General features: G+C 38.5%; 1 protein-coding gene across 2 annotated transcripts in view; it reads left to right on the forward strand.

Moving 5' to 3' along the window:
- AMN1 (antagonist of mitotic exit network 1 homolog) overlaps positions 1–11,981 on the forward strand; it is a 37,626-nt gene extending 25,645 nt beyond the window's left edge. For both annotated transcript variants that reach the window (XM_012789267.3, XM_012789266.3), the window contains exon 7: positions 10,741–11,981. In XM_012789267.3, coding sequence (XP_012644721.1) covers positions 10,741–10,814 — 74 coding nt within the window. In that variant the 3' untranslated portion in view covers positions 10,815–11,981. The remainder of the gene's footprint in view (positions 1–10,740) is intronic.
- Positions 11,982–16,989: the final 5,008 nt, after the last annotated feature.

Genomic DNA, 16,989 nt, shown 5'->3' on the forward strand with positions numbered 1-16,989 from the left:
CATAATAATAACAATTAAAAAATATGTTTTGTGTCAGATGATTTTTTTTTTTTTTGAGTCAGAGTCTCACTCTGTTGCCTGGGCTAGAGTGCCATGGCATCAGCCTAGCTCACAGCAACCTGAAACTTCTGGGCTCAGGCAATCCTTCTGCCTCAGCCTCCTGAGTAGCTGGGACTATGGGCATGCACCACAATGCCTGGATAATTTATTTATTTATTAATATTTTTGAGACAGAGTCTTACTCTGTTGCCCTGGCTAGAGTGCTGTGGCATCAGCCTAGCTCATAGTAACCTCAAACTCCTGGGCTAAAGCAATCCTTCTGCCTCAACCTCCCAAGTAGCTGGGACTACAGGCATGCACCACCAGGCCCGGCTAGTTTTTTCTATATATTTTTAGTTGGCCAATTAATTTCTTTCTATTTTTAGTAGTGACAGGGTCTCGCTCTTGCTCAGGCTGGTTTTGTTTTGTTTTGTTTTTTCCTTTAGCACGTGAAGCTAAACTCAGGCTGGTTTTGAACTACTGGCCTTGAGCAATCCACCTGCCTCAGCCTCCCAGAGTGCTAGAATTACAGGCACAAGCCACTGCGCATGGCCATTTCACTCTTTTTCAAGAAATAGTCTGCCAAGTACCCAAGTGAGAATAACCTTACGCTGTCAGCCATTCAAGTAAAAGTGGTGGTCCATGAAAAAAGTGACGTTCAGTTCACAATAGTATACACAGACCACACTTTGTGAACCACTCCTTTATGGTAAAGAAAAATCCTCAGTCAACTTTAGCATTTTAAGTAAAAACAGCATACCCTTTTCAAATCATTTCTTACATTTCAGGTGATTGCTGGAACTGGTGGAAATAGACATTGAAATAGCAGGAGTTCAAAATATTTGGGATAGAATACTTTTTACCTGGAAGATCACTTAGTTTAGCACTTCCCAACAGTGTTATTATTATGTGAATGATCCAAAAGTGGCCTTTGGGGCCCTGTGTTGTTTACTTCCTCACAGTAGTCCAGGACCATTAGTTAAAAGCCTGCCAGTACCAAACTCTATTTTTCATACATCCAGTTGTTTTAAATATAGCCGAAGTAAGCATATTTTTAGCCATCTAGAGCCTACCTGCTTTGCATACCCTGCAAAATAAAAAACCCCAAACCATGGCTGCCCTTCGGAGCTCTCTAAGCCAAAGATTCCCCGTCTTGCTGCAGAACAATATCATGACACATAAACCCTGTCCAGCCCTCCAGGAATTCCCTTATCCCCCTCCCTTTCTGTGTAGTGGCTCCCATACACTGCTGCCCTTGGAAAAATCACATGCTGTGAGGGACTTCTCCTGTATGCAAACCTGTCAAAGTACTGCCCAAATAAAACTTGTTGTGTCCTACTGCCACCTTGTGGTCATGCCTTTTCCCTTGTTTTGCCCTGAAATCCTTTCAAATTCACTACATGGCTTGGCATTCTAGAAGATGTGTGTAGGTATAGCATAAAACAAAAAGTCTTTATATGTCCAAAAGGTTTGCAAAGTGCAACATACCTACGATGAATGTTAATTTATCAAAGTCTCTGAGAAATACCATAGCTAAGAACTGTTTGTTTATCCAAGCATTTTCCAATTTTTAGCACAGAACACTTTTTTGACCTAGCCAAGTTATTCATCAAAAAAAATTTTTTTTTGAGACAGAGTCTCACTGTGTTGCCTGGGCTAGAGTGCAGTGGTGCCCAGATCACAGCAACCTCAAACTCCTGGGTTCAAGCAATCCTTCTGCCTCAGCCTCCCAAGTAGCTGGGACTACGGTCACACGCCACTATGCCTGGCTAATTTTTTCTATATATTTTTAGTTGGCCAATTAATGTCTTTCTATTTTTAGTAGAGACGGGGTCTCACTCTTGCTCAGACTGGTTTGGAATTCCTGACCTTGAGCAATCTGCCCACCTTGGCCTCCCAGAGTGCTAGGATTACAGGCGTGAGCCACTGTGCCCAGCCTCATTCATCACATTTTATCGTGTTATTTTCCTGATCCCTGATTTCACAGAATAGGAAAGTGAGATACTGAAATGTTACTGACCCAATGTGACACCTTATTTAATAATAGTGCCAAGACAGAAACTTATATCAAGATATAGTGAAATGAGCACTGATCCTGTCCCCTGCCATCTCTCCAAGACTTTAAATAAATCACTTAATTTTTATGTATCTCAGCTTCCTCTTGTGTGTAATGATCAATCATCATAACTTTGAGAGAGCTGATAATAATGCAACAGCTCATACACAATAACTTTTATTATATAGAAAGTGTTTACTATGCCTGCATATGTAAGTGCAATTATATGTTATCTACAAAGCAACCTGTCCCCCAAACAAGCAGCGTCCACTGTAATCTCCCACCAGATTCCCTGGCTAAACCTACCTTTTCTACTATATTTCTAAATATTTATAAAATTTCTTAACCTTCATCAGACTTTAAGCAGAGTTCTGCATTACAAATTAGATTTTGAAACTGTTAGAAGCAGTCTGACTTGATTTCTGCAAAAGAGATAAAAACTAAGCTGCTATTTGAAATATTATAAATCACACTGTTGTTTGTTTTTTTTATTTGAGACAGAGTCTCGCTTTGTTTCCCAGGCTAGAGTGAGTGCCGTGGCATCAGCCTAGCTCACAGCAACCTCAAACTCCTGGGCTCAAGCGATCCTTCTGCCTCAGCCTCCCAAGTAGCTGGGACTACAGGCATGTGCCACCATGCCCGGCTAATTTTTTCTATATATATTATTTGGCCAATTAATTTCTTTCTATTTTATAGTAGAGACGGGGTCTCGCTCTTGCTCAGGGTGGTTTCGAACTCCTGACCTCAAGCAATCCGCCCGCCTCGGCCTCCCAGAGTGCTAGGATTACAGGCGTGAGCCACCGCACCCGGCCACACTGTTGTTTTTATAAATGTTATGAGAGCATGAAAATTTTTTAACTTATTAAATTATTTTTAATTCCATTATGACTGTAGTGGTTATCAGTAAGTTCAACTTACATACCTTTGTTAATCTACAACAGACATGCATTTCAGTTTCTCATAATTATCTAAACATGTTTCATGGTTTTCAAAGACATGGAGGCAATAAAGCAATCAGACAGCAAGAGAGTCCTGATGTTTTACATTGAAAGGCAAGAAAATCCAACAGGAAATCTGCCACTTTTAACTGAGTTCATTTGAATTTTGGTAATATCTAAGGATTTGTTTCAGCCTGATTATAGGCAAGTTCTTTGGGGTTTTTTTGTTGTTGTTTTTGGGTTTTTTTGAGACAGAGTCTTGCTCTGTTGCCCGGGCTAAGTGCCATGGCATCAGCCTAGCTCACAGCAACTTCAAATTCCTGGGCTCAAGCAATCCTCCTGCCTCAGCCTCCCGAGTAGCTAGGATTACAGGCCTGGGACACCATGCCCAGCTATTTTTTTCTATATATTTTTAGTTTATAGGCAAGTTCTTTACTTAGATTTTTTTATAATACATATGTCAAGATTTACCACAAAGAGCACCAAAGAAAAGTATTTTAAGACCAGAGTGATTTGCTTGAGAGTTTCCCTTCAATTAAAGCTGATTCTTTGCTTAAAAGACAATTCACTTTTTTTAATTTCATATTTTTTTATTTTTCTTAATCCTGTATTATTTCCTCATTTTATTCAATCACTCATTACTAATCCACCATGACAGACTGCATTATGCCAGACTATTGTAATGAAGCATTTGAACTTAGATCATTATTTGTAAATACGTGCCCAGCCTTACTTTTTTCACTATATTCTACAACAATGTCTAAATTACATTTTCCTTGAATATTTGAAGAAAATTACTTTGTTAAATGTTTATATTCCCCATAGTTTCTTCTTATTCTTGGTGTTTTAAATGCTCCTGCAATGAATCTTTCAAAAAAAAAGGTCTCTAGTTGTCATAAATTTTTAGAGAGTTGGTGAACAGTTCCTTAGAGGTGGTGGGGCAGAAAGGTGGAATACCTTCCGTCACCCATCATAAGGGTCAAGGCTGACAGTCTTATAAACAAAAGACAGGTTAACAAGAGAAAAGAATAAAAGATCTATCAAATCAAAGTTTTATGGGAGACTTCAAAAATGAAGAAGAATCAAAGACCAAGGGAAAACTGTTGGTTTTTATGCTTAGGTTCCATGAAGTATGGACAGCTATCTACTCAGAAATGTGATTGGACAAAAAGGGAATGATCTACCATGTTTCCCCTAAAATAAGACCTACCCATAAAATAAGCCCTAGCAGGATTTCTAAGGATTTGCCCAATATAAGCCTTATTCCAAAAATAAGACCTAGTGATGGGTGTGGCTATGCAGCAGCATATCTGCACAACCCATGCATTTCGTCATGGAGCGGTAAAGAAGATGAGAAGCCCTTCTCATCTGCCCAATGAGAGCTCTATTGCTCGACATGAGAGACTGGGGCCAATGGTTCTAAAGGAAATAGAGTCACAAGAAATTCAGGATGGAATTTGGGGTTTGGAGAGTTATGATGATGTTCCAGTAGATGACTTAACTATATTTGAATAAATGTAGATTATTGTACCGTACTTAAATAAAACAATACATCCCCTGAAAATAAGCCCTAGGGTGTCTTCTTGAGGAAAAATAAATATAAGACCCTGTCTTATTTTCAGGGAAACACAGTAATAGTAACAGACTGAGTGGAGAAAACCAGCAAGGCCTGTCTGTCCAGATACTTCTTGGCCTTTCTGTGTGACATTCCTTTCTCCAGGGTATAGGGTAGGACTTCTCTGGAATGAGGGTTTTATGACTTCTTATCAGACAAGGGTCAGAGCATTTCTTTATGGCCAACTCCTAAGCAGAAAGGTAGGAGAAAGTTAGAGTAATATTTCTAGGTTTTGCAGTTTGCTTTGGGAAAAGGGGGTTCCAGTTTCTATGACCTACTTCTGGGAAGAGGTATCCTAGTTTCTATGACTCACTTTGGGGGAAAATGAAGGGCAAGAGACAGAGGGGGGTTGGAGACCTTGGTTCTGAGGCCGATTTTAGACCTCCTAATGTCCATTAGTTCAAAGTACTCAGCATAACAAAGTGCCATACTTTGGAGTATCATTTTCTGAGCCCCAACAAGATCATTTATACAACTCCCTCCTTTTAAAGGTAAGGGAACAGAGAGATACAGCCAATTTAAATGGCTTGCCACAGATCTTAGAAATAGTCGATAGAAGTGGAAGTAGAGACCAGGCGCAGTGGCTCATGCCTGTAATTCTAGCACTCTGGGAGGCTGAGGCAGGAAGATCCCTTGACTTCAGGAGTTCGAGACCAGCCTGAACAAGAGGGAGACCCCCACCTCTACAAAAAAATCAAAAAATTAACCAGGTGTGGTAACATGCACCTGTAATCCCACCTACTTGGGAGGCTGAGGCAGGAGAATTGCTTGAGCCCAGAGTTTGAGGTTGCAGTGAGCTATGATGACACTACTGCACTCTAGCTGGGGCAATAGAGCAAGACTCTACCTCAAAAAAAATAAAATAAAAATAAAAAAACAACTAGGCTGGGTGCGGTGGCTCACGCCTGTAATCCTAACACTCTTGGGAGGCCAAGGTGGGTAGATAGTTTGAGCTCAGGAGTTTGAGACCAGCCTGAGCAAGAGAGAGACCCCGTCTCTATTAAAAATAGAAAGAAATTAATTGGCCAACTAAAAATATATAGAAAAAATCAGCCGGGCATGGTGGTGCATGCCGGTAGTCCCAGCTACTCGGGAGGCTAAGGCAGGAGGATTGCCTGAGCCCAGGAGTTTGAGGTTGCTGTGAGCTAGGCTGACGCCACAGCACTCTAGCCGCCGGGGCAACAAGAGTGAGACTCTGTCTCCAAAAGAAAAAAAAAAAGCAACTAGAAGTAAAACCTAAGTCATCTGATGCACAGTCTATAATTCTTTCCTGAGCCTTTAGTGTAAAGTGGCTTAACTGTTATCAGGAAAGGGAAGGCAATAGGAAGATGACATCAACCATCAGTAGTATGATTGATATAAGTGACCTTTTAGCTCTTTTCCAGTCTGGAGAGTCTGTGTTTGTATAAAGTGTTCTGCCAAGGGATCATAAAATACTTAGAGACCCCACAGTTTCTCCCTATAGCATAATAAACTCACAGGCATTGAATATTCCTACTAATTAAACCCACAGTACTGACACTGTTTCATGGGAAGAAACTGCCTAAGGAGGCTGTGATGTAATACTGCCATCTAGCATCAAAAATTTTAAATTGTTATATGCTTTCTCTGGAGGGAAAAGCATCTTATTATGTGCACTAGTAAATTTCTACAGAGTGTAACAAATGTAATCAAAAAAAATTGTATGTAATGTTTGATAACATGTTCACAACTAGGAAAAAATGTCAAAATAATCCCAGAAACACCTGCTAAAATGAAATCATAAAGTATAACTTTCCAATTTTGTTCTTTTTCAAAATTGTATTGGCTATTTGGGTCCCTTCAATTTTCATATAAACATTAGAATCATCTTATCAATTCCTGCAAATAATAAAAAAACAGCTGGGATTTCGATGGGGATTACATTGAATCTGTAGATAATTTGGGGAGTATTGCTATCTTAACAATATTGTCTTCTGGGAGGCCTAGGTGGGCAGATTGCTCGAGGTCATGAGTTCGAAACCAGCCTGAGCAAGAGTGAGACCCTGTCTCTACTATAAATAGAAACAAATTAATTGGCCAACTAATATATATAGAAAAAATTAGCCGGGCATGGTGGAGCATGCCTGTAGTCCCAGCTACTCGGGAGGCTGAGGCAGGAGGATCGCTTGAGCCCAGGAGTTTGAGGTTGCTGTGAGCTAGGCTGACGCCACGGCACTTACTCTAGCCTGGACAACAAAATGAGACTGTGTCTCAAAAAAAAAAAAAAAAAAAAATATTATCTTCTGATCTGCAAACACAGATGTCTTTCCATTTATTTAGAATTTATTTCTTTCAACAATGTTTTATAGTTTCCAGAGTATAAGTTTTTCACTTTTGTTAAATTTATTACTAAGTATTCTATTCTTTCTGATGGTAACATAAATGGAATTATTTTCTTAATTTCATTTTTGGATTATTCATTGCTGGTATACAAAATGTATATAGAAATACATATATAGAAATACATATACATATTATGTATACATAATCAAATGTATAGAAATAAAATGTATATAGAAATACATTTGATTTTTGTATATTGCTCTTGTAACTTTCACCCTTGCTAAACTCATTTATTAGTTCTAACTTTTTTAGGGAATTCCTTGGGATATTCTATATACCCTAATACATTATTCACAAATAGTTGTAGATCATCCTTCCAATCTGAATGCCTTTTATTATTCCTTTTTCTTGCCCAACTTCTATGGAACCTTGGGTACAATGTTGAATAGAAATGGCAAGAGTGGATATCCTGTTCTTGTCATGATTTTAGAGGGAAAACATTTAATCTTTTGTCATTAAGTATGGTATTAGCTATATTTTTTTCATATATGCTGTTTTTTAAGTTGAGAAAGTTCCCTTCTATTCCTAGTTTGTTGAATTTTCTTTTTTTTTTTTTGAGACATAGTCTCACTGTGTTATCTGGGCTAGAGTGCCTTGGCGTCAGCCTATCTCACAGCAACCTCAAACTCCTGGACTCAAGCAATCCTACTGCCTCAGCCTCCTGAATGGCTGGGATTACAGGCATGCGCCACCATGCCCAGCTAATTTTTTCTATATATTTCTTTTTTTTTTTTTTTTTTTTTTGATTTGGTCAGTTCTATGGATTTCTATATATTTCTACTTGGCCAATTAATTTATTTCTATTTTTTAGTAGAGACAGGGTCTCACTCTTGCTCAGGCTGGTTTCGAACTCCTGACCTTGAGCGATCCTCCCACCTCGGCCTCCCAGAGTGCTGGGATTACAGGTGTGAGCCACCGCGCCCGGCCTATTGAATGTTTCTATCACTAACATTGGGTTTTGTCACATGGTGTTTCTATGTCTATTGAGATGATCATATGGTTTTTGTCCTTTATGTTATACATGGTATATGATGTAGGTATAATAATGCTCCCACCCAAAGATGTCCATGTTCTATTGCCCCAAATGTATGTTATGTTACATGAAGTTGCAGATGGAATTAAAGTTGCTAATCAGTTAATCTTAAAATAGGGAAATTATCCAGATAGGCCAAATGTAATCATAAGGGTCCTTAAAAGAAGAGGGCGAGAGAAGAACCATAGAGATGACGACATGAGGACTTTGCCCAATTTTGCACACTTTGAATAAGCAGGAATGCAAAGAATATGGTGGTCTCTAAAAGCTGGAAAAGTCAAGGAAGTAGATTCTCCTGTAGAGCCTCCAAAAAAGAATGCAGAACTGTTGATAACTGATTTTAGCCCAGTGAGACACATTGTGTAATTCTGACCTTCAAAATTGTATGATAATAAATTTGTTGTTTTTAGCTACTAAGTTTGTGGTAATTTGTTACAGCAGCAATAGGAAACTAATACAGTATTATCACACTGATTTTTAGATGGATATTAAGCTAACCTTGCATTCCTAGGACAAATGCCAGTGGGTTATGGAATGTAATCCTTTTCATAGTTGCTGGATTTGGTGTGCTGGTGTTTTGTTGAGGAGTTTTGAATCTGTATTCATAAGAGATCTTGGTCTGTAGTTTTCATTTTATGTGATGTGTTTGTCTGGCTTTGGTGTCAGGGTAACACTGGCCTCTCAGAATGAGCTGAGAAGTATTCCCTCCTCTTTTATTGCTACTCAGCTTTGTATGCTTGCTGTTTACATGTCCTTGTCCACCCTTTTACTTTTAACTTATTTGAAACCTGTATTTAATCTAGATTTCCTCTATAATAGCTGATGATATTTTTATGATCATGAATAAAACTGCATTTATCTTACTAGATGCTTTTTTTAAAAAGTTGAGGTAAACCTTGGATTTTCAGATGATAATAACTTGTCATTTCGGCCAGGCACGGTGGCTCACGCCTGTGATCCTAGCAATCTGGGAGGCTGAGGAGGGAGGATCGCTCAAGGTCAGGAGCTCGAAACCAGCCTGAGCAAGACCCCATCTCTACTAAAAATAGAAAGAAATTAACTGACCAACTAAAAATATATATACAAAAAATTAGCTAGGCATGGTGGCACATGCCTGTAGTCCCAGCTATGAGGCAGTAGGATCGCTTGAGCCCAGGAGATTGAGGTTGCTGTGAGCTAGGCTGACGGCACGGCACTCATTCTAGCCTGAGCAACAAAGTGAGACTCTGTCTCAAAAAAAAAAAAAACTTGTCATGTCAATGTACTCTGGTTGTCTTGCTGATAATAAACTTTGGTATTTTTCTTTTTTTTTTTTTTTTCTTAAAATGTAGTAACTTTTTTTTTGTACTGGACTCTGAAACCTGTAAATCTAGGAACCACTAAATTAGAGAATTTCCAAGACTAGGTTAGAGATACGATGTACATATTACATCGGTTGTAACGATGGAAACAAGTTTGTTAAACTTACAATTTTTTTTTTTTTTTTTTTTTTTTGAGACAGAGTCTCACTTTGTTGCCCAGGCTAGAGTGAGTGCCGTGGCGTCAGCCTAGCTCACAGCAAGCCTAGCTCACAGCAACCTCAAACTCCTGGGCTCGAGCGATCCTTCTGCCTCAGCCTCCCGAGTAGCTGGGACTACAGGCATGCGCCACCATGCCCGGCTAATTTTTTAGATATATATCAGTTGGCAAATTAATTTCTTTCTATTTATAGTAGAGACGGGGTCTCGCTCTTGCTCAGGCTGGTTTCGAACTCCTGACCTTGAGCAATCCGCCCGCCTCGGCCTCCCAGAGAGCTAGGATTACAGGCGTGAGCCATCGCGCCCGGCCTAAACTTACAATTTTTAAGGTAATAAAATTTGATCAGTTTTTTGGCTTTAATTCAGATTTTTAAAAGATATTCTAAAACTGACTTTGCAAAAGAGATAGAAACCATATCAATATCACTACTATACATTGTGAAAAATTGGAAACCATTTAAATGTCTAATAAGAGGTTACAGTAAGCTATAGTCATGCCACTGCACTCCAGCCTGGGTGATAGAGAAAGAACCTGTCTCAACAAAAAAATGTCCAATAATATAAACTGGTTAAATTACAATGCATTCATATAATAGTTATTTATTAAAAGTCATGGTTTATAATAGTATTGAACAGATATGGAAAAATACTCAACTATAGGTCAGCTTGCCACATTTTATTATAGTAAATGTTTTCTTTTCTAACCCTTCAGGTATGTTGTAGCTTCTGAAAGTGGTTTAACATACCCGCTGGCTTTCCTTAATCCAGCTCATTCCTTTGTAAATACTACTTTTATTAAGCCCTGTTCAGTCACCCCACTATAGTCTATTATCTATTTCCTGCTGAGACCCTGAAAAAGGTTATACACAGGTTAATGGTGAAATTAAACTGGTACTCTCTGGTTGGTGAAACTGAGATGAAATTACAGAGAAAAATAACAAATGCCTATTTTAAAAAAGTATGACTGTGATAAGTATACTATACCTAATAGTGATAGCTATCATTAATTATTAATGAATTATTCAGTTGTATACTATGCCTTACATATCATCTCATTTAATCCTTTAAATAATTCTATCAGATGTAATAGCCATCATCTCTCCCAGTTTATACATGAAGAAACATTAAATATTTTTGATTATTATGAATTAATATATTATCATTATTTTCTTTTATAGATCATTCTCGAGAAGTCTTGGAGCAATTAGTTGGCCCAAACAAACTTAAGCAAGTGACATGGACTGTTTATTGATGGCACTGAAGCTTATCAAAGCTGTGAAAGCTTATCAAAACTACTTTCCCAGGAAATGGTCTATAGAGATTTTATTTTCCACTTAATTTAACACTATTTTATTATTTTATTGTTTAATTTAAGCTATAACTCTCAGAGAATCAGCTAAATTTCAGTATATACATGGTTTGTGCTTTAACGTTAACAAGACTCTCAAACATTTTAATGGTGTTATCATTCTATATCTGTTGGCTGAGTCATTATTTTTGAAATAGTAATCCTAGCATGAACTCTGATATGGGGGGGTGGGAGTTGTTTCTTAAATAACAAAGTTTTAAATTATCTGTTTCCCCTCAAGATTTTCCTCTCCTACATAGATGTTTGAGCTGTTGTAAGAAAAATTTGCCAATATGGATAAAGTTTAGGAGAATTCTAAGTAAAAATATTTCTAAAGGCAAAATTACCTTCCTAACTATTTTCTGGCTCTTACCTCCCTGAAGTATTTAAATGTCCATTTGCCAAAAGCACAGCTGAACATCAGGCCTATTAATTCTTCTCAGAATTTATATATTTCTTTGTTTCATTGAAATGAAGTGATTTATTAGTCATTCAGCATATTAATATTACTGAGGCCCTTACCCTTACCCACTTAATTCACTGATTTTTATGGCTACTCTTCCCAAATACATTTTATCCATCTGTAAACTTTTCTTCCTCAGCAAAATTGCATTCAGAAATGTATACAAATGAGTAAATACAGAACATCATTACAGAGACTATTCTTGAAGCTCTATTTAGTTCACATTTTGAAATAAACAGCAAAGGTCTTAGTCTTTGGTAATCACAAAATTATCTGACACATACCATGCTGAAACTAACCCCTAATTTAGCATTCTCCCTGTGCCATGAGCCTGTCTCACTGGAACTGTCTTAAACATTTTTTGTTTTACCTCTGCTATAGTAAAAAACAGGGAAAAGTATGGTATGGTGAGTTTCTTGTACATGTTTAGTGGGAGGGGACATATTCAACTCCATTTCTTGTAAATGTGGTATGTTTACAGTGTGAATTTATATAGTGCCACTACAAAGGTGGTACATATGCACATATGTGTAAAATAGGCAAGACCTGTTCTATCTATGAAATTTTCCTAAAGACAAATTCAATAAAATTTAATATTGAATGTCTAACCAAGTCAATAGCATTTTCCTCTTTTCACAGAAACTAGTTCCAAGATCTAAGGTGTGAGATTCTTAGGGTCTATAAAAGATTTATCTTCCTAAAGAACTTTATGGCTTGATCTTATTTTGTATTGCTAATTATATTAGCTATTTCTCACCACTCTATTTAAAATATCAGTACCCTATCCCAGACCCAGTACTCCTTATCAGCCTTACCTCTTTATTTTTCTCCTTACTGTCACCATCTGATATCTGTTTTATTTTGTTTATTATCTGTCTCCCTACCCTAGAATATGAATTTCATGAAGATAAAATATTTATCTCTTTTTATTTTTTCATTCCTGTATTCCCAGTGCCTGGAATAATGCCTGGTACATAAGCACTCAAATATTCATTGAATGAATGAACAGGAAAGAAGTAAAAGAGGAAAGAAACAAAAGTAATGCCCAGATTTCCAGTGTCCAGTCTAATTTGGATCTTCCAATGTAAAGAGATTGGAAGTCATTGCTCCCATCCTCACAACAAGAAACAAAGCTGAATAAACTGAAAAATCAACTTTGTAGATCTATCAGAGAATTGAGGTCAAAGGGAAAACCAATGCCTCACAAATTGGAAAGACAGATGAAAACAAAGAATCACAGCAGAAACCTGCTGCCGGACCCTGTACCAGCAGGAACACTTAAACTATACTTTACGAGTTGCTGGAGGCTCACTGTGGATGAACTTGGGAGTTAAAAACTCCAGGAGTCTATAAATGTCATCCAACCATGTGGTAGCCCTGGAGTCACTCTGAACTTATTCTGATTCTGGGGCGTGCCTGATTCACAAATCATTCTTTGCTCAATTAAACTTCCTTAAACTAAAACAAATACTCGAGGGGGCCCAGTCCTAGGGGAGATGACACCACACTTTCATGAGTTTTACCTCCAGGAGGCCTCCCAGGTTCTCAGGGAGAAGAACAGACAGAAACCCTCTTACTTCCAGCGCAGGGTGGGGAAAAGTAACCATTCTGAATATGACCAAGCATCCTGTTCTCCTTAACAAAAGCCAGGTCTCAAGGGAAACTACTTTACCAGAGCCTAACTGACCTGGGGGAAAGAGTACCCAACTCCAGCCCATCTAGATTTCTTATCTCACCAAAGGGGAGAAAATAAAAGTTGAGAAGCACTTGGGAAGGTCACAGCTCAGGGGCAAGGACTGACTCAAAGGCTGAGACCCAACTGCTGGACTACAGAACACATCCCCTTCTCCCATAACTTACCACCATATCAATTGGGCTACTGTGTAATAAGAGGGATTACAGCTGGAAGAACAGCAAGCCTCAGACTCTATTTAATAAGGAATTTCTTCAGTCATTTTTTCACTAGGAAAAAAAAAAAAAAAAGGAATTTCTAGGGAAACCAAAAAATAACAGGGGGACAAAAACAAGAACACTAGAGGAAATGTTAACCTCTGACACCCATGCTACAGCAAACAATAACTCTACCAAGATTTAAAAAAAAACTCACACCACCTCAGTTTAACTGTTTCTTTTTACCTAACACGGCATGTCCAGCTATCAGCAAAAAATTACAAGGCATGCTAAAAGACAAAAAACAGTCTGAAGAAACCAAACAAGCATCAGAACCAGACTCAGATATCACAGAGATTTTAGAATTATCAGATCAGAAATTTAAAATAACTATGATTAACAAGCTAAGGGCTATAATGAGAAAAATACACAACATACAAGAACAGATAATATAAGCAGAGATAGAAACTCTAAACAAAAAAAATTAAAAGGAAGTGCTAAAAATCAAAAACACTAGAACAGAAATAAAGAATTCCTTTGATGGGTTCATCAGTAGACTGGACACGGCTAAGGGAAGAAGCAGTGAACTTGAAGATATGTCAAGAGAAATTACCCTAACTCAAATGCAAAGAGAAAAAAGAATGGGGGGAAAAAACCTGAACAAAATAGCTAAGAACTGTGGGCCAATTACAAAAGATGTAACACACATAATGGAATCCCAGAAAGAAAAGAGAGAAGGAACATAAGAAATATTTAACTGAGACAATAATGGCTGAGAATTTCCCTAAATTGACAGATACCAAACTGCACATCCAAGAAGCTCAAAGAATATCAAGCAGAATAATGCTCAAAAAACTACTACACCACCAGGTGTGGTACCTCACACCCATGATCCCACCACTTTGGGAGGCCAAGGCAGGGGTATCACCTGAGGTCAGGAGAGTTTGAGACCAGCCTGGGCACCATAGCCAGACTCCATCTCTACGAAAAATATAGGCCGGGCACGGTGGCTCACGCCTGTAATCCTAGCACTCTGGGAGGCCGAGGCAGGCGGATTGCTCGAGGTCAGGAGTTCAAAACCAGCCTGAGCAAGAGGGAGACCCCGTCTCTGCTATAAATAGAAAGAAATTAATTGGCCAACTAATATATATATAAAAAATTAGCCGGGCATGGTGGTGCATGCCTGTAGTCCCAGCTACTTGGGAGGCTGAGGCAGAAGGATTGCTTGAGCCCAGGAGTTTGAGGTTGCTATGAGCTAGGCTGATGCCATGGCACTCACTCTAGCCTAGGCAACAAAGCAAGACTCTGTCTCAAAAAAAAAAAAAAAAAAAAAAAAAAAAATATATATATATATATATTATCCAGGTGTGGAGGTGCATGCCTATAGTCCCAGCTACTCAGGAGGCTGAAGCAGGAGGGTCGCTTGAGCCCAGGCATTCGAGTTTGCAGTGAGCTATGAGGACACCACTGCACTCTAGCCTGGGCAACAGAGGGAGACTGTATCTCAAAGAAAAGAAATTCTAAAAATAAAAAAAAAAAGGAAAGAAAGAAAAGAGGGCGAAAAAAGGTAAGAAGAAAAAAAGGAAAGCCTAGACAACATAACAAGACTGTTTCTACCAAAAATAAAAAATCTAGGCATATCATAATCAAACTATAGATAATCAAAGACAAAGAGAAAATCTTGAAAGAAGCCAGAGAAATAAAACACCTGCAGAAGAACAAGGATAAGAATTAAATTGGACTTCTCTTCAGTAATCATGTAATCAAGAAGAGAGTGGAGTAAAATATTTGACATGTTGAAAGAAAAAGAACACCCACCAAGAATTCTGTATCCATTGAAAACTTTGATCAAAAGTAGAGAAGAAACAGACTTTCTTAGACAAATAAAAATTAAGGGAAATTGTTCAGGAGACCTGCCTTGCAAGAAATGTTAAAAGAAGTCCTTTTGCCCAGGTGTGGTGGCTCACGCCTGTAAGCCTAGCACTCTGGGAGGCCGAGGCGGGTGGATTGCTCAAGGTCAGGAGTTCGAAACCAGCCTGAGTGAGACCCCGTCTCTACTATAAATAGAAAGAAATTAATTGACTAACTAAAAATATACATACAAAAAAATTAGCCGGGCATGGTGGCGCATGCCTGTAGTCCCAGCTACTTGGGAGGCTGAGGCAGTAGGATTGCTTGAGCCCAGGAGTTTGAGGTTGCTGTGAGCTAGGCTGACGCCACGGCACTCACTCTAGCCTGGGCAACAAAGTGAGACTCTCTCAAAAAATAAAAAAGAGAGAGAAATCCTTTTGAGAAAGGAACACAATGTAGATCTGGAACACAGAACTACATAAGGAAAGGGAGAGCATTTTAAAAACAGTAAGTGGGCCAGATACAGTGGCTCAAGCCTGTAATCCTGGCACTTTGGGAGGCTGAAGCGGGATGATAGCTCGAGCCCAGGAGTTGGAAGCTAGCCCGGGTAACATGGCGGGACCCTATCTATACAAAAGAATTTAAAAATTAGCTAGGCATGGTGGCTTAGGCCTGTAGTCCCAGCTACTTGGGAGGCTAAGGCAGGAGTTCGAGGCTACAGTGAACTGTGATTGCTCCATTGCACTCCAGCCTGACATAGAACAAGACCATGTCTATGAAAAAGGAAAATTTAAAAAGAAAAGGCTGGGCGTGGTGGTTCACACTTGTATCCTAGCACTCTGGGAGGCCAAGGCAGGCAGACTGCTTAAGGTCAGGAGTTCAAAACCAGCCTGAGCAAGAGTGAAACCCTGTCTCTACTAAAAAAATAGAAAGAAATTAACTGGCCAGCTAAAAATATATAGAAAAAATTAGCTGGGCATGGTGGTGCATGCCCATAGTCCCAGCTACTCGGGAGGCTGAGGCAGCAGGATTGCTTGAGCCCAGGAGTTTGAGGTTGCTGTGAGCTAGGCTGACGCCATGGCACTCTTGCCTGGACAACACAGTGAGACTCTATCTCAAAAAAAAAGACAGACAGACAGACAGACAGACAGAAAGAAAGAAAGAAAGAAAGAAAGAAAGAAAGAAAGAAAGAAAGAAAGAAAGAAAGAAAGAAAAGAAAGGAAAGAAAGAAAGAAAGAAAGAAAGAAAGAAAGAAAGAAAGAAAGAAAGAAAGAAAGAAAAGAAAAGACAAGACAGAAAAAAAAGATAAAAAAGAGTAAATGAAATTAAAATATTTTATTTTTCTTATTCTTTAGTGATCAGACAACAGTTTGTTCAAAATAATAATAGCAACAATGTATTTGGTGATTATAGCTTATAGATAAGTGAAGTGAATGACAGCATTGTTATAAGGGACAGGAAGGAGGAATTGGGAATACTCTGTTTAAGGTACTTGCACTACCTATGAAGTGGCACAGTACTTTTTGAAAGTGGACTTGGATTCGTTGTATATACTGCAAGCTCTGGGGCAACCACTAAAAGTCTTTTTAGTAAATATAATTGTTAACCTATCTGAGGAGAGAAAATAGAATCATAAATGCTTAATTAAAAACCAGAGAAGAGCAGAGAAAGAGTGGAAGACAAAAAACGAAACAAAGAACAAAGGCAATGAATAGGCAACATATACAAATATGGTAGATATTAATCCAACTATATGAATAATTGCTTTTTTTTTTGAGACAGAGTCTTACTCTGTTGCCCCAGGTAAAGTGCAGTGTTGTCATCATAACTCACTGCAAACTCCAACTCCTGTGCTCCAGCTGGGACTACAGGTGT

This window comes from Microcebus murinus, chromosome 10 (genome assembly GCF_040939455.1).
Source record: "Microcebus murinus isolate Inina chromosome 10, M.murinus_Inina_mat1.0, whole genome shotgun sequence".
Classification (NCBI taxonomy): Eukaryota; Metazoa; Chordata; class Mammalia; order Primates; family Cheirogaleidae; genus Microcebus; species Microcebus murinus.